We start from the raw sequence: 26,218 nt of genomic DNA, 5'->3' as shown, positions 1-26,218 counted from the left end.
TTTGTGATTATGATGAAGAATGACGATTCCATAATTTCTTTCTCAGCCTGTTTATCCATTTCATAAAGAAAGGTGATGAAATGTTTGAGTTAATTTTATAGCTAGCCACTTTGCTGAATATGTTTATTCAGAACTTATAAAAGTTCTCTAGTGGAACTTTGGGGGTCACTTAAGTACACTATCATATCATTTGCAATTAGTGACATTTTTACTTCATCCTTTCTAATGTGAATTTCCTTGATTTCTTTTTGTTGTATAATTAATCTGGCCAGGACTTCCATTACTATATTGAATGGGTAGAAGGAGAGAAGGCAGCCTTTTCTAGTCCATGATTCTAATGGGATTGTTACAAGATTCTCTCCATTCACTTTGATAATGGCTACTGGTTTGCTGTATATTGCTTTTACTATTTTAAGGTATGGGCATTAGATTCCTGATCTTTCCAAAACTTTTAACATGAAGGAGTGTTGAATCTTGTCAAATGCTTTCACAGAATATAGTGAGAGGATCATGTTTTTTTTTTTTCCTTTGAGTTTGTTTATATGGTGGATTACATTGATGGATTTATGTAATTTAACCATCCCTGAATCCCAAGGATAAAGCCGACTTGTTCATGGTGGATGATTGTTTTGATGTGTTCTTGAATTGGGTTTGCAAGAACCTTATTGAGTATTTCTGCATCAATGTTAATGAGAGAAAGTGGTCTGAATTTCTCTTTTCTTGTAGTATCTTTGAGTAGTTTAGGTATAAGCATAAAATTGATTTGAAGAATAAGTTGTATAGTGTTTTTTCTGTTCCTATTTTGTGTTATAGTTTGGAGAGTATAGGTATTAGGTTTTCTATAAAAGTCTTATAGAGTTCTACAATAAATCCATTTGGTCCTTTTTTTTGGTGTTATGTGACATTTTAGATGTTTCATCTGATCCTAATTTAACTTTGATATCTTGTATCTGCCTAGAAATTCATACATTTCCTCCAGATTTTCTAGTCTTGTTAAGTATAGGTTTTTGTAATAAGATCTGATGATTTCTTGAATTTTCTCAGTTTCTATTGTTATGTCTCCTTTTTGATTTCTGATTTTGTTAATTTGAATATTCTCTCTTTGTCCTCTAGTTAGTCTGACAATGAGATTATCGATTTTGTTGAATTTCTCAAAAAAAAAAAAAAACTACTCTTGATTTTGTTGATTCTTTGTATCATTCTTTTTGCTTCTATTTGGTTGATTTCTTCTCTGAGTTGATTATTTCCTGCCATCTACTCCTCTTGGGTGTATCTGCTTCTTGTTGTTCTATGGCTTTTAGCTGTGCTGCTGCTGCTAAGCTGCTAGTGTATTCTGTCTCCAGTTTCTTTTTGGAAGAACTCAGAGCTATGAGTTTTCCTCTCAGTACTGCTTTCTTTGCATCCCGTAGGTTTGGGTATGCAGTGCTGTCATTTTCCTTAAATTCTAAAATATCCTTGATTTATATCTTTATTTCTTCCTTGACCAGGTTATCATTGAGCAGATATAGAATTGGTAAAAATCCTTTCCCAATTTTTCCTATTCTGTTGGCTGCCCTTTTATTTTCTTGACAGTGTCCTTAGCTTTACAGAAACTTTGCAAGCTCATTAAGTCCCATTTGTTAATCTTTGAACTTAGAGCACGAGCCATTGGTGTTTTGTTCAGAAAATTTTCTCCTGTGCCTATGTGTTCTAAGGTTTTTCCTACTTCCTCATCTAATAGTTTAAGTGTATCTGGTTTAATGTGGAGATCTTTGATCCATTTACACTTGAGCTTTTTACAAGGAGATAAGAAAGGGTCTATTTTCATTCTTCTGCATGCTGAGTGTCAGTTGGACCAACACCATTTGTTGAGTAGGCTGTCCTTTTTCCATTGAATGTTTACAGCTCCTTTGTCAAAAATCAGGTGACCATATACGTGGGGGCTCATTTCTGGGTCTTCTTTTCTATTCCATTGATCCACGTGCCTATTTCTGTACAAGTACCATTCAGTTTTCAGCACAATTGCCTTGTAATATAGCTTGAGGTCAGGAATAGTGATTGCCGCAGATGTTTTCTGGTTGTTGAGGATGGATTTCACTATTCTAGGTCTTTTGTTTTTCCAGATGAAATTGCACATTGCTCTTTCCAACTCAATGAAGAACTGGGTTGGAATTTTGATGGAGATTGCATTGAATCTGTAGATTGCTTTTGGTAAGATGGCCATATTTAGAATGTTGATCCTTCCAATCCATGAGCATGGGAGATCATTCCATTTTCTGAGATCTTCCTTGATTTTCTTCTTTAGAGGATTGAAGTTCTTGTCATACAGGTCCTTCACTTTCATAGTTAGAGTCACACCAAGGTATTTCATAGTGTTTGTGACTTTTGTGAAGGGTATCTTTTCCCTAATTTCTTTCTCCACAAATTTGTCCTTTGAATATACGAAGGCTACTAATTTGTTTGAATTAATTTTATATCCAGCCACTTTGCTGAACTTGTTTATCAGCTGTAGGAATTCTCTGGTGGAATTTGTGGGGTCACATAAGTACACTCCCATGTCATCTGCAAAAAGTTATGTTTTTACTTCTTCCTTTCCGATTTGTATACCTTTGATTTCCTTTTTCTGTCTAATTACTCCAGCCAGGATTTCTAGTACTATGTTGAATAGGTAGGAGGAGAGTGGGCAGCTTTGTCGAGTCCCTGAGTTTAGTGGGATTGCTTTAAGTTTCTCACCGTTAAATTTGATGTTGGCTGTTGGTTTGCTGTATATTGCTTATATTATGTTTAGGTATGGACCTTGGATTCCTGTTCTTTCTAAGACTTTCAGCATGAAGGGGATGAGATGCAATGAAAGCAGTAGTGAGAGGAAAACTCATAGCTCTGAGTGCTTCCGTTAGGAAACTGAAGAGAGCATACACTAGCAACCTGACAGCACAACTGAAAGCTCTAGAACAAGAGTAAGCAGATACACCCAAGAGGAGTAGATGGCAAGAAATAATCAAACTTAGGGCAGAAATTAACCAAATAGAAACAATAAGAACCACTGAAAGAATCAACAAAACCAAGATTTGGTTCTTTGAGAAAATTAACAGGATTGATAAACCCTTAGCCAGACTAACTAGAGGGCAAAAAGAGAGTATCTAAATTAACAAAATCAGAAAGGAAAGTGGAGACATAACCCCTGAAACTGAGGAAATTCAAGAAATCATGAGATCCTATTATAAAAGCCTACACTCCACAAAGTTGGAAAATCTGGAGGAAATGGATGAATTCCTAGACAGATATAAGATCCTAAAGTTAAACCAGAAACAGGTAAACCATCTAAATAATACCATCACACCTGAAGAAAGAGAAGAAGTAATCAAAAGCTTCCCAACCAAAAAAAACCCAGGTCCAGACAGGTTCAGTGCAGAACTTTGTCAGACATTTATTGCGGACATAAAACCAATACTCTCCAAACTATTCCACAAGATAGAATCAGATGGAATACTATATAACTCATTTTTTGAGACTACGATAGCTTTCATTCCTAAACCACACAAAGAGCCTACAAAGAAAGAGAACTTCAGACCAATCTCACTTATGAACATTGATGCAAAAGTACTCAACAAAATCCTTGCAAACCGAATCCAAAAACACATCAAAACAATCATTCACCATGACCAAGTAGGTTTCATCCCTGGGATGCAGGGATGGTTTAATATAAGAAAATCCATCAATTTAATCCACCATATAAACAAACTCAAAGAACAAAATCACATGGTCATCTCACTAGATGCTGAGAAATCATTTGACAAAATTCAAAACCCCTTTATGCTAAAAGTATTATTGATCTATTTAAAACCTTTTATGTGTTTCTATATGATTTTTTATTAAAGTTTTGATTATAACTTTGATTTTACATATTTCCAGGGTTTTCATTAATTGAGTTGCTCTATATGAATTTATAATATTTTAAATATATTTCTTATGTATGTGTTATCTAAGATCCTATTCAGGTATATTGCTTTAATTTTCTTTCTTCAAGTGACTTAAATATCTTGAAAGAACCAATAGCTTTATGCTAATATTCCAAAGACTTATCTACTAAAAAATGATTTTTTCTTCAGGAATCAGTTCACACATATTTAGTGTTCAGGTCAGTGGCAATGACAATTGAGTGTGATTATATGACTACAACTGTTATTAGAATGAATCTTTTGAGGAAATTATCTTTTCCCTTCTTCATTCTAAGTTCAATTCTACTATTGTAAATATTAAAATTTCCATTGGGTACTTTTATGTATCATGTCAACTACATGATGTCAAAAGATTAAAACACTAAGAGTTTTTTTTTTTTGCTTACATGCATAGTTTCATTATAATATATTTGTTTTTGTTTTATTCTTTTTTATTTGTTTCCATTACATACGATACATCCTCATGTCAGCCACACATCCCTCCATTCCTTCCAGTCCTCTTTGCTCCAATCTTTCCCATATTTCTGGAAAGTGCAGGCATCTGAGGCATATCAGCTGAACTCACCATAACAAAATGCAATAAGACTTGGTAGAAATTACCATACCAAAGCTGAAGAAGACAACCCATTAGGCAGAAAGGGGTCCCAAGAGCAGGCAATGAAGTCAGAGTTACCCCACTTCCATTGTTTGTATTCCCACAAATCCCCCAAAGTAAGAAGGCACAGTGTATATTCAGAGGATCTAGTACAGAACCACTTGGGGTCCATGATTAAAGCTTCAATCTCTGTAACACTATGAGTGCTGCTTAGTTGTTTCTGTGGACCATATTCTCCTGGTGTTCTCTGAGTTGTTCTATTGTTGTCTATTGGTGACTATGTGTCTCTGCATCTGTTTCCTTTTAGTTGCTTGACAACGCTTCTCTGATGATGATTAGGCTAAGAAGTAATCTATGAGTATACCAGAATTTTATTAGGAATCATGAAGGCTTTTTGTGCGGGACATGTTTTGTACCACCACATTTCTCTCAGCCATGCAGCTTTTCACTCGGCCATCCACACATTGTTGGGTATGGACTCCCTACATGATTTGGGCCTAAATTTAGACCAGTCATTTGTTGGTCACTCCCATAAGTACTGAGGGACCATTGTCTTAGCCCATCTTGCAGGCAGGACAGGTAGTGGGTCAAAGTTTTAAGCCTTGGTTAGTGTCCCAGTCCCACCAGTGGATCCTTAATGATATGAGATTATAGTCTGTTCAGGCTATATATTCTCCATTATGAGTCCTCACTAGGGTCACTTTATAGGTTTTGGGAAGGTTACACTGCATTATGTTTCCACATAGCCTGTAATTTCAACTATTTCCCTTATTTCTCCCAGGCCTCTCCTTCTTTCCCTTCCTCTCTCCTCATGTGATCCTTCTTTTTCCCATCCTAACTTCCCCCAATCCATCCACAAAATTTATTCTACTTCTTCTTCCTGAGGAAATCCATTTGTCCCTACTGAAGTTTTCCTTGTTCCTTAGCCTTTCTGGGTCTCTAAATGAAGCATATTTTCCTTAACTTTACAGATAATATCCACTTATTATAAGTGAGTTTATACTATATTTGTATTTCTGAATCTGGGTTGCTTTACTTAGGATGACTTTTTTTTTCTAGTTACATCTATTTGTCTACAAATTTCAAAATTCCCATTTTTCTATCAACTGAGTAGTATTTTTATGTAAAAATACTCCATTTTCTTGATAGATAATTCAGCTGAGGAAGACTAGATTATTTCTGTTTGATGCCACTCCACTCTGGCTACTATCTCGGTGATCATCTCAAGGTACTACCATCTCCAATTCACTAGAGTCTTCTTTTGCAACTATACTACACCAATCAACACTCACTGGCTTCCTTCGTTGTACCAAGACCCAGCTTTGATGCATGACTCCTTCAGTACAGGGCTTTGAATGGCTGGAACATGTTCCTCTTCTTCTATTATTTACTACCTAGGCTTGGCTCTCCTCAAATCTTCTTTTAAACTGACCATGGACTCAGAGATCTGTTCTCTTTTCCTGTCTCCAGTGATTTAGGTGTATACCACCATGCTTGGAGTTAAGCATTTTACAGACATTAGGTCTCAATATCTCCAACAAAATCGTCTGTCGTGCCTTGTCAAAAGTCAAAGCAAAGGCCTCTATTTCCCAGCCTCAATATCTGGAACATGGGTGTTCCCTCCATATTTAGATTGGAGTTCAGTTCAGGTTAGAATTCTAAATAAAACAAATAACCAGGCAATAGAAATAGTTAACATAATGCAACTATCCCTGCTCATTTGCAAACACAAACTATAAGCTTAGCTGGGTGAAATCTTGACCCAATGTCACCACTCCCTTAATTACACTGAATACCTTTGAACAGAGAATATAGCTCCATTTCACTTCCCAGTGCCATGTTAGTGCTTGAACCATACATTTTGTGGTTTTCCTTTCATAGTTTGTTATGCTTGATCAAAATGCTCCTCATAAGAGTGGACCACAGGACAGAGTGTCAGCTTGGTTGATTTGAGACTTCCTTTGTAAATGCAATTAATCTCAATCTCATTTTAGTCTAGATAGGGGCCAAAAGCCGTATTTATTGAAATATAATGAGAACAGTTTCTAGGAAACACATAAAAATTCTTCTCTAAAACATCTAGATCCAGGCCCCCCACAGTTCAATTCACCCTCAGCACCACTGTCTTTCATGGTTTTACTAATACAGCCCATTAAGCCCTACATAAAGGATTCTATTGCTTTCCAAATTCCCCACATCTACATTCTTCTAGGCAAACATTTGGCCAGTTCTATAACAGCAATACCCTACTCTTTGGTACCAACTTCTGTATTAGTTAGAGTTTCATAGCTGTGAAGAGACACCATGACCAAGGCAACATTTACAAAGGACAAAACTTCAACTCAAGATAGTTTATAGTTTCAGAGATTCAGTTCATTATCTTCATGTGAGAAGCATGGCATCATACAGGAAGAAGTGCTCCTAATGGAACAAAGAGTTGTGTATCTAGATCCAAAGACACGCAATAGAAGACCATCTTTCTACACTGGACAGAGGTTTAACATAGGATATATCATTTCCCACCCCTACAGTAAAACATTTCCTCCAACCAGGCCACACCTCCTAATAGTTCTACTGCCCATAGGCCAAGCATATTCAAAGCACTACAGATATCAACCCACCTTGATATTATTTTGTACTATGACTAAACACATATTCTAATGATGTTCAACAGGATGGTCCAATTAATGTCATGGGATCCAAAGGCAAGCAACAGAGTAAGTGACAGCTCTTTCTCCTTGTGTTAGAGGTCCTGAATATTAGCCCTTACCAGATCTGGAGTTGTGTAAATTATTACATATTCTGTAGGCTCCTGTTTTGTTTTTTGTTTGTTTGTTCCCATAGATAGTTTTTGTAGGAAGATGGTATCTTACAGACACTTTTCAGTTTTGTGAGGTTTCATGTAAATAACTGTTGATCTTAGTGCCTTCACTGTGGTTATTTCTAGTGCCATTGTGTTGATGGCAATTTCTAACTTTCTGTTCTATCAGGGTTGGACTATTTTGGTTTTATGTTGGTGTCCTTGACCCAATGGTCTTGAGTATGATGCAGAATGATAAATATAGATCTATTTGTATTCTACATGAAGACATACAGTAAGATAATTCCCCCCCCTTTTTGGTTTTTTGTTTGTTTTTTATTAATTATTTTATTTATTTACATTTTATATAATGTCTCCCCTCCACAACCCCCCTCCACAACCCCTTCTTCTTTGCCTTTAAGAGGCTCTTCACCAACCCACCTGTTGTACATAATAGGTCTGGAGGGGGGCTGGGCATTCTGACTCTCTGCTCTTCCTGGGGAAGGTAGGTCCTCACAGTGCAGGTCCCAGGGAAGGCTGCTTCTGTGGTGCCCTCTGCCTAGCCCACAGGAGTTCAAGCTGGGAGGCGTGGGAACGAATCTCAGTAGGTTTCAGCCAGGCCTATAAACTCTGGCAAGCCAAGACTCAGTCTGGTGCTCAGATTATAACCCTGCTGGCCAGGGCCATAAACCCCTGCCTGCCTGTTAGAAAGGTGCAGAGCCTGCGATAAGGCTCTGGTATAAAGCGCTCTGGAGGACTAAGGAGTCAGGATCACAAAGGAGCCAGGACTGGGAAGAAGGTTTAAATGTGTGTCTTTATTTTTGTGCCTCTTTCCTTTGTTCTGTTCTCTTTTAAACAGCCTGAGATCCAACCATCAGATTCCCATACGTTTGCCTCTAAGATTGGCTATCGTTGTTTTTCTAATGCTACCTGTGCGTGTGCGTGTGCGTTTGTGTGTGTGTGTGTGTGTGTGTGTGTGTGTGTGTGTTTGTGTGTGTGTGTGTTTGTGTGCAGGGGAGGGACTTAGGGAGTGGCTGATTTGGCTAGAGTCTATATCACTCTCTCCTGTGGAGGTGGGATTTGGGGCTTGCCTAGAGCCGCATTGTGGTGCATCCAGGCAAAGTGACAGTCACCTGTTCGGTGCTTCTACTGAACTCTACCTCTTACATTTCCAACTTTAGCCATTCAGTCCCACACCCAGCCATTCCAATCTCACCCATATAGCATCAATCTTCCCTGGGGCATCAAGCCTCCACAGGACTAAGTACCTGTCCTCTCCCTGATGCCAGATAAGGCAGTCCTCTACTACCTATGTAGCAATAAAATGAAGTAGCATATGTATAACTTATTGTTGGTGGCTTAGTACCTGGGAGTTCTGAGAGATCCAGTTAGATGATACTGCAGTTCGTCCTCTAAGGTTGCAATCCCTTTCAGCTCCTTCAGTTATTTCCCTATGTCTTCTATTTGGGTCCACTGGCCCTCTGCTACTGTCTTAGTCAAATGCTGGCAAAGCCTCTCAGAGGACAGCTGTAACAGAATCCTGTTTACAAGCACATCTTGGTATCAGCAATAATGTCAGGGTTTGGTGAATATAGATGACATGGGTCCCAACACAGGGCATTTTCTAGATGGTCTCTCAATACTCTCTGCTTTTTTTCTCATCCCTGCATTTTCTTTAGCCAGAAAAATTTCTACATTAAAATTTTTAGATGGGTAGGTGGCCCTATCCCTCAACTGGGGCTATGTATTTCTATTGAAGGTAATCTCTCCAGGCTCTCTCTTCCCTTCATTGTGTATTTGGGCTAATGCCATCCCCATTGGATACTTAGAACCTCTTGCGTCCCTTGTCTCTGGGACTTTCTAGTGATCCCTCCCCAACAATCCCCACTCCCACTGCTACATATATTTATTCATTCTCCTGACCCTCTTAATATCTTTTCTGGCTCTTTTCATATAAAAGTCCCCCCCCCCATTTTTCTCTCACTGTCCTCTCTACCTCCCAGGTCCTTATCCCCCTTTCAACCTCCCATGAGTATTTGGTTCCCCCTTCTAAGTAGGATTGGATATCCACACATAGACACTTTGGTCTTCCTTCTTTATAAGTTTTGTATGATCTGAATTAGGATGTGGGTATGATGAGTTTTGGGGCAAATAACCAATTATCAGTAAGTACATACAATGTATGTCATTTTATGTATGGGTTACCTCACTTAAGATATTTTCCTTTTCAATCAATTCACAGGCAAAATTTGTGGAGTCCTCCTTTTTTTAAATGGATGAATAGTATTCCGTTGTATAAGTGTAGCACACTCTCTGTATCAGTTTTTCTACTGAGGGACACATGAGTTGTTTCCAGGCTCTGGTTATTATTTTTAAAAGTCTGTTATAATCATAGTTGAGTGCCCTTCGTTATTATATGTTGGAGTATTTTTTGGGTATATGCCCAGGAATGGAATAGCTGGGTCTTCAGGTAGTACTATGTCCTAATTTCGGAGGAGCTGCCAGACAGATTTCCAGTTTGTATTATCTTGCAATTCCACCAACAATAGAGGAGTATTCTTATTACTGTACATCCTCACCAGCATTTGTTGTCACCTGAGATTTTTTTTTTATTTTAGCCATTCTGACTTTATAAGATGGAATGTTGGGTTTGTTTTGACTTGTATTTCTCTGATGACAAAGGATGTAAAACATTACTTTAGGTTCTCAGACATTTGATATACTTTGCATTAATATTCTTTTTTTTTAGCTCTGGACCCCATTTTACTAGGGTTGTTTGATTCTTTAGAGTCTGATTTAATGAGTTCTTTTGATTTATTGGATATTAGCCCTCTATCAGATGTAGGATTGGTAAGATCTTTGCCCAAGCTGTTGGTTGCTGTTTTGTCTTATTGACAATGTCCTTAACATTACAGAAGCTTTGCAATTTTATGAAGTTCCATTTGTATATTTTTTAAATTGGATATTCTCTGTATTTATATTTCAGATATTATTCTCATTTTCCCAATAACATCACTATCTCCTCCTATTAGCTCCATGAAGGTGTTTCCTCTCCCAACTAAGGTCTGCCCTTTCAAGAGCTTAGCATTCCCCTATACTGGTAAAATGGGCATTCACTGGACCAATGGCCTCTCCTCTCATTGATTCCAAAAAATGCTATCATTTGTTACATATGAACCTGGACATATGAGTCTCTCCATGGGACCTCATTGTTTGTTTTTTTTTTTTTTTTTTTTTTTTTGTCCCTGGGAACTGTCGTGGGTTTCCTTAGTTGATAAGTTTGTTCTTCCCATGGGGTGTCAGACCATTACTGCTCTTCGGTCCTATCTCTTTCTCCTTTATTAGGGTTCCCATGTTCACTCCAAGGGTTAGCTGTAAGCATCCTCCTCTGTATCATTATAGATATATCAGAGTTACATACAAGGAGATAAGAAAGGATCGATTTGCATTATTTTGCATGATGACTGCCAGTTGAACTAGTACTGTTTGTGGAAAAGGCTGTTCTTTTTCTATTGAATGTTTTTAGCTCCTGTGTCAATGACCAAGTGACCACAGGAGTATGGGTTCATTTCTAGAACTTCAGTTCTATGCCATTAACCTACCAAGCAGTCTTTGTACCAATAACAAGCAGTGTATGTCAAAATTGATCTGTAATACAGCTTGGGGTCAGGTATGGTCATTCCCCTGAAAGTTCCTTTAGAGTTGAGAATGGTTTTTGCTATCCTGGGTTTTGTATCATTCCAAGTGAATTTTAAAACTGCTCTTTCTAATTCTATGAAGAATTGAGTTGAAATTTTGATAGGTATTGCATTGAATCTGTAGATTTCTTTAGGTAAGGTGAACATTTTTACTATATTGATCATTCCAATCCATGAGCATAAAAGATTTTACTAGGTTCTGGGGTCTTCTTTAATTTTTTTCTTCAGAGATGTGAAATACTTTTCATACATTCCTTTCCTTGCTTGATGAGGGCCACACCAAGGTATTTTATGTTCTTTGTGACTATTGTGAAAGGTGTAGATTCTCTAATTTCTTTGTCAGCCTTATTATCTTTTTTGTAGAGGAAGGCTACTGATTTTTTCGAGTTAATTCTATATTCAGCTACTTTGCTAAACTTGTAGAAGTTCTCTGCTGATATTTTTGGGGTCACTTAAGTATACTATCATATAATCTGCAAATAACTATATTTTGTCTTCTTCCTTTCTAATTTGTATCTTTTTTACCTCTTTTGCTATCTGATTGTTCTGGCTAGTACTACCAGTACGATATTGAATAGGTAGGAAGAGAGTGGGCAGCCTTGTCTAGTCCCTGATTATTTTTGTGATTGCATCAAGTTTCTCATCCTTTATTTTGATGTTGGCTATTGGTTTACTGTATACTGCTTTTACTATACTTAAATATGGACCTTGAATTCTTGATCTTTCCATGACTTTGGTCATAAAGAGGTGTTGAATTTTGTCAAATGCTTTATAAGTATCTAAAAAGAAAATCATGGTTTTTTAATTGTGTTTGTTTATATAGTGAATTACATTTTTAGATTTTTATATATTGAATAATCCTTGCATCCTTGGGATGAAGCATACTTGATTATTGTGAATGATCATTTTGATGTGGTCTTGGATTCAGTTTGCAAGAATTTTATTGAGTATTTTTGGCTCAATGTTCATGAGGAAATTGATCTGAAATTCTCTTTCTTTGGAGGGTCTTTATGTGCTTTAGGAATGAGTGTATTTGCGGCTTCAAAGAATGAACTGGGTAGTGTTCCCTCTGTTTCTATTCTGTGGAATTACTTGGAGAATATTGGTATTAGGTTTTCTATGAAGGTCCAGTAGAATTCTGCAGTAAAACCATCTGGTCTTTCACTTTTTGTTTGTTGGTTTGTTGGATTTGAAGGCTTTTGATGACTACTTCTATTTCTTTAGGGTTTATGAGGCTGTTTATATTATTCGTCTAATCCTGATTTAACTTTGGTACCAGATATCTGTATAGAAAATTGTTTGTTTCCACTAAATTTTCATATTTTGTTGAGTATAGGCTTTTATAGTAGGATCTGATGATTTCTTCAATTTCTGTTGTTATGTCTCCCCTTTCATTTTTGATTTTGTTAATTTAAATACTCCTTCTGTGCCCTCTTTTTAGTCTGGCTAAGAGATTATTAATATAGATTTTCTCATAGAACCAGTCCCTAGTTCTTTTTCTTGCTATTTGGTTGATATTAACTCTGAGTTTGATTATTTCCTGCCACCTACTCCTCTTGCATGGATCTGCTTCTTTGTTTTAAAGCTTTCAGGTGTGCTGTCAGGGTTTTAGTTTATGATCTCTCCACTTTCTTTCTGGAGGATCTCAGAGCTAAGTGTTTTCATCTTAGCACTGCTTTCATTGTGTCTCACAAGTTTGGGTAAGCTGTACCTTCATTTTCATTACATTCTAAAAAGTCTGATTTCTTTCTTTCTTTCTTCATTGACCAAACTTTTCTTGAGTAGATTGTTAAGTTTCCATTTGTATTTTGGCTTTTGTTGTTTATGTTGTTATTGAAGAACAGCATTAGTCCACAGTGATCTGATGAGATGCATAGGATAATTTTGTTGTTCTTGAATCTAGTGAGGCCTGTTTTATGTTCAACTATATGGTCATTTTTGAAGAAGGTGCTGTGAGGTACTGAGAAGAAAGTATATTCTTTTGTTTTAAGGTGAAATATTGTATAGATTTCTGTTAAATCTGTTTTGTTCATAACTTCTATTGGTTTCACTGTGTTCCCGTTCAGTCTTCTTCCATGGTCTGTCCTTTGATGAGAATGGAATGTTGAAATCTCCCAATATTTTAGTGTGTGGTGAAACGTATGCATAGATCTGTAGTAGATTTTTTTTATAAAACCCTGGTTTTTAGACATTGATATTCAGAATTTAGAGTTCATCTTGACAGATTCTTCCTTTGGTGCTTGTAATGGTGGGAGAGCTGGCTTCCTTCTTTGCAGGGTTGTCTTGGTTTCTATTGCTTAAATTTATGCCCTGGCCTCTTGCTATCTTCTTATCTTTGATGTTAGTTCATCTTGTTGTCTCTGAATGGACCTTATCTCTCCTGTACATCTGTGGGATCTGGGTTCTGGAAAAAGATTTGTCCTGCGTGTTTGGGTCTCTATGGGATGGCTGTGAGTTTCGATGGTGATTGGCTGGCTCTATTTATAGGTATAGATGGAGGCCTGAAGGGTACACACCCAAGTGGTACCATGATACCTATGCCCTGAGAGTTCCCTGTAGTCTCTCCCTCGATAGTCAGTGAGGAGGAAGTGGGAGACTCACATGTGGGTTCAGGTGGGTGAGGGCTTCTGATGCTCTACTGGGTTCTGAGCAGTCTGTTGGTAGGCCCAGAATCCTGATAGTAGTGACTGGCCTTTTGTTACATTTTAAAACAGAAATCTCAGTTAAATAATTTAACTTATTGATGTAATATAAAAATTATCATCCTCAAACTTGTTAAAGAAGAACATTTAGGATAGAAAGAAATTAAAATTTTAAACAATGTGATGAATGTGCAAAATTTTTTTGAAAAATTTCTTGCATAAAACCAAAACTAATATGAATGAGGAAACTTGAAGGAATTTGTTTTTATACATATTTGTTGAAATGACTTTTTATATATTGCATGAGGTTTTCTGAAGCAGAATCATACTTCCTGATAAATGTGACATTAGTTTCCTACTACAGTACAAACTATAATTAATCTTCTTAAACTATTAGATATAATAAAGTAATCACATATTATGTATAAACTTAATATAATGAACAATACACTATATTAATACAATGGTACAAGAATAGCTCTATATGACCCCATATTAATACCATATTTTAGTTGCTGTGAACATTATAAATAAACTGTTGTATTGGATTTTATTAAATATCTCTAATCCAATTCTCTGTTAGCATATCAGCTATAACTTGATTTCATGTTGAAACATCCTCACAAACCAAGTTGTTTTTGTATTATGTCCTTGTCCCATACACCTACTGTTCTATCATTTAGTTTTTTGTACTAACTGAGAGTCATTTACTAATCAAGAGTTTTATCTCAGATGTCATTGTTTTCTGGTTGTTTTATTTTATTTTATTTCAAGTGAAACTATGTGAGTTTCCACAGTTTAAAAATGGACATTTATATTATGAAGAAAGTCGGAGACCCTACTTTCCAGCACAATTAGGAAAGCAGTACAGCTATTACTGTGTCAACGGGTTTGTAACCCCATCAAAGTCATACTGGAACTACCTTCGTTGCACAACAGATGGATGGCAGCCTAAAGTTCCATGCCTCAGTAAGTCAATGCCTTTGTCTTTATATTTAATCCTTTAAAGAGAAAGCACATACACAACTACAGTTAAGTTCCTCATGACAAAAAAAGACCAACAAAAGAATTTGTGAACAAAAGGCTAGTTTCTGTCCTTTGTGAGAAGTTCTTCATGAAATGTGTACATACAGTTGGGACTATGAAACACTTTATTACTTGCATATTTTCTTTATACAAAGTAAAGATAAATGCTATTTATACAAAGTAAAACTAACATTTGTTATTAATTTTATTTTTGAATGTGCAGTATGCTTCTTAAGAAGTTTTCAAGATAACATAACATTTAACTTAGTTTAGTTTTAAACACATGAAAGCATTTTGTTTAATTTTTAACTTTTATATTTCGTAGAGCAATGTGTTTTCCATCATGTGGAGAATGGAGAATCTTCGTCATGGGAAAAAGTATATATTCAGGGCCAATCTGTAACAGTCAATTGTTACCCTGATTACAGTCTTCCAAATGGTCAAGACACAATGACATGTACAGAGAATGGCTGGTCTCCTCCTCCCAAATGCTTCCCTATGAGTATGAGTAAGTGACAGCCCTTAGATCACAAGATGCTCATGACTCTCTGTTTCATCTGTATTAACTGTGGTAAATTGCTTCATTGTTTCCAGTGTGTATGAGCAATACTGAATATTCTTGATAAGATTATAGGAAACGAAACACTCCTAGTAGATCTTAAGTTACAATGCAACAATACATTTACCAACCTTTTCTATATTTTATAGTACTATGTTCTTGCTTTGTCATTTGAGTCAAAACAATCATAAAATTAAACAATTAGGCAAAATAGTTAAACACAACATTTATATATTAGTACTTCACAGAACTGCTAATTAATTCTGAATGCTCTGTGATATGTTACTGGCAAGATAATTCTTGAATAGTGTACATGGTCCAGTTTCAATGTGCTTCTCCAAATTTTGTCCCAATATATTTATGTTGTTTTAATTTCTTTCTGTTGTACATACTTATAAATGAATAATTTTTGTCATGTTTTATTATCTTTAAAATAAATATCTATAAATTATTACAACATCATATTGTTGATATGCATTTCTTTTAGCATCATTTAGGTTTTTAAAAATATAATCCTAAGTAAGAGTGTAGTTACTCATTTTAAAATGAAAATTTTGGCTTATTTCAACTTTAGTAATTGATTTGTTGGAAAGTTAAGAATTCTAAAAAATAGTCCTTTAGTTATTTAAGTTACAGATATTTTTTACTGCATATTGTCAACTTAATTTATGTAGAGTTGACTGACATTACTTTGCATTTTCAGAACAATTTTGAAATTTTCATGTAATATTGAGTCTTATTTTTATGAATGTGATACATATTTTAAAGTATAATCTGTTTTTGAATGCTTGTCAATTGCCTTTTATTATACCACATTGTTGATGAAAAACTTTTCTTGGCTTCATTCTTTTTAAGATGTTTGTCCTTTATTATTTAATCCCCAAAATTTTTTCTTTATTTATTTAAAATTTTAAATGATTAACATTATTGATATATTAAAAAAACCTTTACTGTGTTTCTATTTGATTTTTTATTATAGTTTTGATTATAACTTTGATTTTACATATTATTTCCAGAGTTTTCATTAATTGAGTTGCTCTACATGAATTTACAATATTTTAAATATATTTCTTGTGTATGTAATATTTAAGATCCTATTCAGGTATATTGCTTTAATTTTCTTTCTTCAAGTAACTTAAATATCTTGAAAGAACCAACAGCTTTATGCACATATTCCAAGACTTATCTATTAAAAGAATGATTTTTTCTTTAGGAATTGGTTCACACATATTTAGTATTCAGGTCAGTGACAAAGACAATTCAGTGTGATTATATGACTACAATTGTAATTAGAATGAACCTTTTCAGAAAATTATCTTTTCCCCTTCTTCAGTCTAAGTTCAATTCTACTACTGTAGGTATTAAAATTTCCATTGGGTACTGTTATGTATCATCTCAACTACATGATGTCAAAAGTTAATACAGTGTGATGTTTTGTTTTTTGTTTGATTACATGCTCATTTTCATAGTAATTTTAGTTTTTCTTTTAATCTTTTTTATTTGTTCCCATCTCATACAATACATCCTCATGACAGCCCCACATCCCTCAATTCCTCCCAGTCCCCTTTCTCCAATCTTTCCCATATGCACGATTCTCACTTTTCCTTCTGGAAAGAGCAGGCATCTGAGGAATATCAGATGAACTCACCATAACAAAATGCAATAAGGCTTCATAGAAATTACCATACCAAAGCTGAAAAAGAAAATTCAGCAGGCAGAAAGGGGTCTGAAGAGCAGGCAATGAAGTCAGAGATACCCCAGTTCCACTGTTTGTAGTCCCACAAATTCCCAAAGTAAGAAGGCACAGTGTGTATATACAGGGGATCTAATACAGAACCACTCTGGATCCATGATTACAGCTTCAATCTCTGTAACACTATAAGTGCTGCTTAGTTGTTTCTGTGGACCATGTTCTCCTGGTGTTCTCCGAGTTGTTCTATTGTTGTATATTGTGTCTCTGTTGTCTATGTGTCTCTGCATTTGTTTCTTTTAGATACCTGACAAAGCTCCCTTATGATGATTAGGCCAAGAAGTAATCTATGAGTATACCAGAATTTTATTAGGAATCATGAAGGGTTTTTGTGGGGGACATGTTTGGTACCACCACATTTCTCTCAGCCATGCAGCTTTTCACTCTGGCCATCCACACATTGTTGGGTATGGACTCCCTACATGGTTTGGGCCTAAATTTAGACCAGTCATTTGTTGGTCACTCCCATAAGTACTGAGTGACCATTGTCTTAGCCCATCTTGCAAGCAGGACAGGTAGTGGGTCAAAGTTTTAAGCCTTGGTAGGTGTCCCAGTCCCACCAGTGAATTTACCAGATTGCACACTTATAAAAAAAAAAAAACTTGATTCTCCATTTGCCTGCAGCTACTAGGAGTGCAATTCTGCTTCCATCAGCCCTCCATGCTTGGATTGTTTTAGCTTACTCTTGGGCGAGACTTGGACATGCTCTCACAACCACTCTGGCCTCATATGTGAATATTTTTTCCTATATCTTGAAAATATGGCTTCCTTGAACTCATGTGTTTTCTTCAGTCTTCTACTCCTTTTGCCTTTCTTCTGTGGTGTTCCTTGAGCATTGATTAGAGGGAATGTGATAAAGACAACCCAAAATAAAGCTGCATATTTCAATCTCTTATTACCTGTGTGTTGAATACTTGTATGTATAGGTTCGAATGAATTCTACTTCAGACAGAAGCTGCTCTGGTAAAAGTTGAGAATTGTATTAATTTTTTGAAGATGCACCTATCATATGAGTACTACATTTTATCATATTCCTGCTCCTACATTCTCATCTTTTTTTCCCCTTCTTAACCCATTCTTTAATATTAATGGTTCAAACACAAACATACACATACACACACACTTACATATACACACACACAGTGTGTCCATGTACTCCTGGCAGTGTGAATGTACATGTTTTAGTTTTTGTCACTTGGGATTAGATAACTTATCAGAGAGTGGCTTATTTCTAGAGAAGATTGAATCTTCAGCAAATATTAAGTGGTTGTTACTCTTCATCAAGCGGTAGTGATTTTGTGATTTTTTCCATATATATTGGGATGTCAACTGCTATTGTAGTAAATTCACTTAGACAACCATATTTTTGCGATTCCATGGGTTTTGCCTGCCAGTCATAGATAGAAGATATTATCTCAGAGTAGGCATCCTAGTTTTCTTGCCCTAAATGTCTTTCTGCTCCTTCTAGGATGATGATTCCTCAAACCTTAGGTATAAAAATTATTTTGTAGAGTAACGAATATCACAGGTTTCTTTAGTGACTACTAAATTATATAAGACTTAATATTTTTAAAATTAGACATTACACTCATTTCTTTCTTAAACAGCTAAAATTAAATTATTCAAATATTAAATGAAAGTATAGGTTATAAAAATGTCTTGTTAGGCACTATACTAATTTTATTATTCAATACATCCATTATATAATACCTACAATAGCTTTAAAATATCTATATTCTTGAGCACCTTAAAGAAATATCTTGCTACCTTTCCTTACCTTTTGACTTTTAGAATAAGCTTGCACATGTACAAAAAGTTATTTTGTGAGATCAATTTTGAAAAAATAGATATAGCATAATTAAATTTTTCTTTCTTTTTTATTTTTATTTTTTTCTGTTCCACAGAGATGGAAAAAAATCTTTACTGGTTTATAACTGCAGTACATAGATGATTTCAGAAAAGGTTATTCTTACTTCCATGTCTCTCTGTAAGAATAACTCCAACTACCTTTTTCAGTTTTCTTTTCAAGGGAACAGATTAATTCGTACCAGCACTGGCCACTGCTCAAGTGCAGTCAGAACCACTTAAAGAGTTACTGAGAGAAGGGAAGTTTCCTTCATAGGATTGGCAAGATAGAGACAAATAAATGAGCTTGTGAAATCAATGAAGAAGGGAACTAAAGAGCTCTTTTCAGAACTGGATACCCTTTGGACATCTCTTCCAAGTCTGCAACAGGCCAGAAAGCTGTCCCAAAAGTCTAAAGGGAGATGGCTTATTGTGCACATTTGGTAAATATCAGAGGTTGCAACTTCTTCAACAGTGAAAGATATTGATTGGTATTCCATCTCTTATTATATCCTTGGGGTATGCAGAGTTCCTGCCTGCCTTTACCAGCCTTGGAGAAAATTTTTAGTATGTAAGAATCGCTTGCTTCATTGCCTGTTGCACTTTTTTTTTTTTTTTGGAAAAGATGTTTGTAAATTTAAGGTCTTTTTGATGTGTATAAATGTGTTTTGTTATCTTTATGGTTTCTAATTTTTTTTGTTTTTTTTTTTTTCTTTCTTTCTTGAACTTCACAAAGTCTGTGACTTGTTTCTGGGGCAGTCCAAGCTTCTGGGGTTAGCATGCCACTATCAGTGACTGCATATTATGTCTGTTCTTTTGTGACTGGGTTATCTCACTCAGGATGATATTCTCTAGATGCAGCCATTTTCTTAACAATTTGGTTAAGTCATTGTTTCTGATGGCTGAGTAGTATTCCACTGTGTAAATGTACCACAATGTTTGTATCCATTCATCTACTGAAGGGCATCTGGGTTCTTTCCAGCTTCTGGCTATTATAAATAGAGCTGCTATGAACATTGTGGTGCATGTATCTTTGTTGTATATTAAAGTGTTTCTGGGGTATATGCCCAGAAGTGGAATAGCTGGATCTTCAGGTAGTATTATGTCCAATTTTCTGAGGAATCGCCAGACTGATTTCCAGAGTGGTTGTATCAGTTTACAACCCCACCAACAGTGGAGAACTGTTCCTCTTTCTCTGCAGCCTCGCCAGCATCTGCTATCATCTGAGTTTTGGATCTTGGCCAATCTGACTGGTGTGAGGTGGAATCTCAGGGTTGTTTTGATTTGCATTTCTCAGATGGCTAAGGATGTTGAGCACTTCCTTAGATGTTTCTCAGCCACTCGATATTCCTTGATTGAGAACTTTTTGTTTAAGTATGTACCCCATTTTTAATAGGGTTGTTTGATTCTCTGGTGTCTAGCTTTTTGAGTTCTTTGTATACCTGGGATATTAGGCCTCTATCAGATGTGTAGTTGGTAAAGATTTTTTCCCATTCTGTTGGCTGCCTTTTTGTTTTCTTGACAATGTCCTTAGCCTTACAGAAAGTTTGCAATCTCATTAAGTCCCATTTGTCAATATTTGACCTTATAACATGAGCCATTGGTGTTCTGTTCAAGATATGGGACTTAAATTTTTCTTTCAATAACTATTATTTATCTGTGGATTTTTCAGACCCTTAGTTTTTTGTGTAACTGCTCTGTTGTATGCAGCAGCTTCAGTACACGGATAACTAATACACACTTTCAAATTGTAATAATTATATTCATCATATTTATTTTCTTGGGAGAGTGGTATAGTCTATGGTTTTTAATGATTCTATTAACTTATTTTGTAAAATGAAGGTCCACAAGATTCCCTATTTTTAAAGTATGCAAAAACTTTTAATGATACAATCCACATCATAGCTGATAATAATTTGTACCATAACTATTTTTCCCTAGTAGTATTTTAGGTCTTCTTGAATTTGATTAATTTAGGGATCTTTCATAGGATGAAAATGTAAAATTATTTTTTGTTATTTTAAATAACACAAATTGCACTCTTAATTCTACTCACTTTTCAAATTTTTCTTCTTTTTTCCTAAAGTCTTACAAGGTCCTCAGTTAACTGACATGATTCTGTGTTCCTTGTCCACGTGAATGTTGAGTTCTGGGTTCCTAAAAGATCCAGTTATTCTTAAGCTGAAAGAAAGAAAGAGAGGGAGTGAAAGGCAGGAAGGAAGGGAGGGAGGGAGGGAGCAAGAGAAAGAGAGAGAGGAGAAAAAAGAAAGAGAGAGAGAGGGAGGGAGGAAGATACAAAGGAAGGAGGAAGGAAGGAAGGAAGGAAGGAAAGAAGGAAGGAAGGAAGACAATATTTTCCAGAGCTCTGACAATCTTTAAGATTATAGATTCATTTGGACAAAACCATGAAAACTATTTTAGAACAGATTATAAGTCCTTTAAATTTTCCTTTGTTAGAAAAAAAAAAAAACATTCTCAAAGGACTATGATGATATGTTTCTAAACCTATATGTTTTTTTGGGTTTTTTTAAATTTTGTTTTCTCTTTTTTCTTTTGGCCTAGTAATGTGAATGATTTTCATTATTTCAGGTCTTCATGTACAAATGACTAATGGCTAATTTTGTATCTTTTAATATTGTAAATCTTTAAGCTGCTGTGCATACACTAAATTTTTCTTACTTTTACCCTTTTAGAGAATTGTTCACTATCAGATATAGAAATTGAGAACGGATTTTTTTCTGAATCTGAATTTACATATGTTCTAAATAGCAAAACATGGTACAGATGTAAACAAGGGTATGTGACAAGTACTGGAGAAACTTCAGGATCAATTACTTGCCTTCAAAGTGGATGGTCACCTCAACCCTCATGCATTAGTAAGTATTTTATTATATTGTTGCAATTATACTGATGTTGCATAGGAGTTTAGTTTTATTCTGTTTGTATATGACTGATATTGTTTCATTTGTAAACAGGTTTTAATATTTATAAAAAAAATCATATTTTTTTTCTATTTATACTTATTCCTGCATTGTAGTATCTCAGTTCATTCGCTTATCAATGCTTTAAAATATCCTATAGTTTTAAATCTAGTGGATGAGTATTCAATGAGCTGTAAATCCTTGAATATGTGATAACCTTATAATATGTATTTGGCACTATGAGTTAAAGTCCATATCAGAACATTTCCCTCTTAAGATGTCTAAATATTTTGATATTAGAAAGGAAAAAATACATTCAGATACCAGCCAATAGAGGTGTTCGTAAACATTCCCTTGTATCAGGATATTCAGTTAATGAAAATTTTCTAGGATTAACAATTATTTCATCTAATCTTATTTATTAGAACAAATACCCAGTGGTATTTCTCAAGAAGTATTCAACATTCTGTTTTTTTAAACGACTTTATTTTCAGAGCAAAGATAAATGTACAGATTTTAAACATTTTTTGCGTAAAATTATACATTTTTGTCAGTAATGTTTTTTCAGACATTGAAACAATTTTTACATAAAACCATGTGAATATATTTTTTTCGTCAGAACTTGATTTTTTTCAAGGGCTTGACAGTATGCATTGAAAACCTAATAGTTACAATAAGCGTAAAGTACATGCAAAACAAAACGAAACATGGAAATAGTCAAAGGCTTCTTGTTTTGTAAATATATGTATATATTTTTTTGATTTCTTTATTTCTTGGACTTCATACAGTCTGTGAGTTGTTTCTGGGGGAGTGCAAGCCTCTGGGATTAGCATCCCACTATCAGTGACTGCATATTATGTCTGTTCTTTTGTGACTGGGTTATCTCACTCAGGATGATATTCTCTAGATGCAGCCATTTTCTTAAGAATTTGGTTAAGTCATTGCTTCTGGTGGCTGAGTAGTATTCCATTGTGTATATGTACCACAATTTTTGTATCTATTCATCTTCTGAAGGAAATCTGGGTTCCTTCCAGCTTCTGTCTATTATAAATAGAGCCGCTATGAACATTGTGGTGCATATATCTTTGTTGTGTATTGAAGTGTCTCTGGGGTATATGCCCAGAAGTGGAATAGCTGGGTCTTCAGGTAGTACTATATCCAGTTTTCTGAGGTATCGCCAGACAGATTTCCAGAGTGGTTGTATTAGCTTGCAACCCCACCAACAGTGGAGAAGTGTTCCTCTTTCTCCGCAGCCTCGCCAGCATCTGCTGTCATCTGAGTTTTGGATCTTGGCCAATCTGACTGGTGTGAGGTGGTATCTCAGGGTTGTTTTGATTTGCATTTCCCTGATGGCTAAGGATGTGGAGCACTTCCTCAGGTGTTTCTGGGCCATTCGGTGTTCCTCAGCTGAAAACGTTTTGTTTAGCTTTGTACCCCATTTTTAATAGGGTTATTTGATTCTCTGGTGTCTAGCTTTTTGAGTTCCTTGTACACCTTGGATATTAGATCTCTATTTGATGTGGTGTTGGTAAAGATCTTTTCCCATTCTGTTGGTTGCCATTTTGTTTTCTTGACGATGTCTTTAGCCTTAAAGAAACTTTGCAATCTCATTAAGTCCCATTTGTTAATCTTTGATCTTAGAGCTTGAGCCATTGGTGTTTTGTTCAGGAAATTTTCTCCTGTGCCTATGTGTTCTAAGGTTTTCCCTACTTTCTCATCTAATAGTTTCAGTGTATCTGGTTTAATGTGGAGATCTTTGATCCACTTACACTTGAGCTTTGTACAAGGAGATAAGAAAGGGTCTATTTTCATTCTTTTGCATGCTGAGTGCCAGTTGGACCAGCACCATTTGTTGAATAGGCTGTCATTTTTCCATTGAATGTTTACTGCTCCTTTCAAAGATCAGGTGACCATATACATGAGGGCTCATTTCTGAATCTTCTATTCTATTCCATTGATCCACATGCCTATTCCTGTACCAGTACCATGCAGTTTTCAGCACAATTGCCTTGTAATATAGCTTGAGGTCAGGGATAGTGATTCCCGCAGATGTTTTTTTGTTGTTGAGGATGGATTTCGCTATTCTAGGTCTTTTGTTATTCCATATGAAATTGCACATTGATCTTTTTAATAACATGAAGAACTGGGTTGGAATTTTGATGGGCATTGCATTGAATCTGTAGATTGCTTTTGGTAGGATGGCCATTTTTAAGATGTTGATTTTTCCAATCCATGAGCATGGGAGATCTTTCCATTTTCTGAGATCCTCCTCAATTTCTTTCTTTAGAGGTTTGAAGTTCTTGTCATTCAGGTTCTTCACTTGCTTAGTTAGAGTCACACCAAGGTATTTCATAGTTTTTGTAATGATTGTGAAGGGTACTTTTTCCCTAATTTCTTTCTCCACATGTTTGTCCTTTGAGTACAGGAAGGCTACTGATTTGTTTGAGTTAATTTTGTATCCAGCCACTTTGCTGAACTTGTTTATCAGCTGTAGGAGTTCTCTGGTGGAATTTTTGGGGTCACTCAGGTACACTATCATGTCATCAGCAAAGAGTGATGTTTTTATCTCTTCCTTACCGATTTTTATCCCCTTGATCTCCTTTTGCTGTCTAATTGCTCCAGCCAGGACTTCCAGTACTATGTTGAATAGGTAGGGGGAGAGTGGGCAGCCTTGTCGAGTCCCTGATTTTAGTGGGATTGCTTCAAGTTTCTCGGCATTAAGTTTGATGTTGGCTGTTGGTTTGCTGTATATAGCATTTATTATGTTTAAGTATGGGCCATGGATTCCTGTTCTTTCCAGGACTTTTAACATGAAGGGGTGTTGGATTTTGTCGAATGCTTTCTCAGTGTCTAGGGAGATGACCATGTGATTTTGGTCTTTGGGTTTGTTTATATGGTGGATTACGTTGATGGATTTCCTTATGTTAAACCATCCCTGCATCCCAGGGATGAAGCCTACTTGGTCATGATGAATGATCGTTTTGATGTGTTCTTGGATTCGGTTTGCAAGGATTTTGTTGAGTATTTTTGCATCAATGTTCATAAGTGAGATTGGTCTGAATTTCTCTTTCCTTGTAGGGTCTTTGTGTGGTTTAGGTACGAGGGTTATTGTAGCCTCAAAAAATGTGTTGGGTAATATTCCATCTGATTTTATCTTTTGGAATAGTTTGGCGAGTATTGGTGTTACATCCTCAATAAATGTCTGATAAAATTCTGCACTGAACCCGTCTGGGCCTGGGCTTTTTTTGGTTGGGAGGCTTTTGATGACTTCTTCTATTTCTTTAGGTGTTATAGGGTTATTTAGATGGTTTAATTGGTCTTGGTTTAACTTTGGGACCTTGTATCTGTCTAGGAATTCATTCATTTCCCCCAGATTTTCCAATTTTGTGGAGTATAAGTTTTTGTAGTAGGATCTGATGATTTCTAGAATTTCCTCAGTTTCAGTTGTTATGTCCCCACTTTCCTTTCTGATTTTGTTAATTTGGATACTCTCTCTTTGCCCTCTAGTTAGTCTGTCTAGGGGTTTTTCAATCTTGTTGATTTTCTCAAAGAACCAACTCTTGGTTTTGTTGATTTTTTCAATGGTTCTTTTAGTTTCTATTTGGTCTATTTCTGCCCTAATTTTGATTATTTCTTGCCGTCTACTCTTTTTGGGTATATCTGCTTCCTTTTGTTCTAGGGCTTTTAGCTGTGCTGTCAGGTTGCTGATGTGAGCTCTCTCCAGTTTCTTTTTGGAAGCACTTAGGGCTATGAGTTTTCCTCTCAATACTGCTTTCATTTCATCCCATAGGTTTGTGTATGTTGTGTTTTCGTTTTCTTTGAATTCTAGAAAATCCTTAATTTCTTTCTTTATTTCTTCTTTTACCCTTCTATCCTTTAACAGAGCATTGTTTAGCTTCCATGTGTATGTGGGCTTTTTGTTGTCTTTGTTGTTGTTAAAGACCAGCCGTAGCCCATGGTGATCTGAGAGGATGCATGGGAGTATTTCAATCTTCTTATATTGATGGAGGCTCGTTCTGTGTCCAATTTTGTGGTCAATTTTCGAGATGGTGCCATGGGGTGGTGAGAAGAAGGCGTATTCTTTTACTTTGGGATAGTATGTTCTTTATATATCTATTAATTCTAGTTAGTTCAAAGTCTCTGCTAGTTTTGCAGTGTCCTTGTTCAGTTTCTGTTTCCCTGATCTGTCCATTGGTGAGAGTGGGGTATTAAAGTCTCCCACTATTATTGTGTGTGGTGAAATGTATTTTTTGAGCTTTAGTAGGGTTTCTTTTATGAATGTGGTTGATTTTTTATTTGGAGCATATAAGTTAAGGATTGAGAGTTCCTCCTGACAGATTTCCCCGGTAATGAGTAAAAAGTGTCCTTCCTTATCTTTTTTGATAACTTTTGGTTGGAAATTTACTTTATTCGATATTAGAATAGCCACTCCAGCTTGCTTCTT

General features: G+C 35.8%; 1 protein-coding gene across 1 annotated transcript in view; it reads left to right on the top strand.

Annotated features, from left to right (window-relative positions):
* Positions 1-26,218, top strand: part of LOC308421747 (complement factor H-related protein 4-like) — a gene marked incomplete at both ends in the record, with an annotated part of 82,317 nt that overhangs the window by 39,857 nt on the left and 16,242 nt on the right. The window contains 2 exons of the mRNA XM_080918161.1: positions 14,448-14,642; positions 15,025-15,207. Coding sequence (XP_080774287.1) covers positions 14,448-14,642; positions 15,025-15,207 — 378 coding nt within the window. The remainder of the gene's footprint in view (positions 1-14,447; positions 14,643-15,024; positions 15,208-26,218) is intronic.

Source organism: Micromys minutus, assembly GCF_963924665.1.
Source record: "Micromys minutus genome assembly, chromosome: 6".
In the NCBI taxonomy this organism is placed as follows: Eukaryota; Metazoa; Chordata; class Mammalia; order Rodentia; family Muridae; genus Micromys; species Micromys minutus.
Note: the sequence above shows the minus strand (reverse complement) of the source record. Positions and strands in the feature narration are given on the sequence as shown.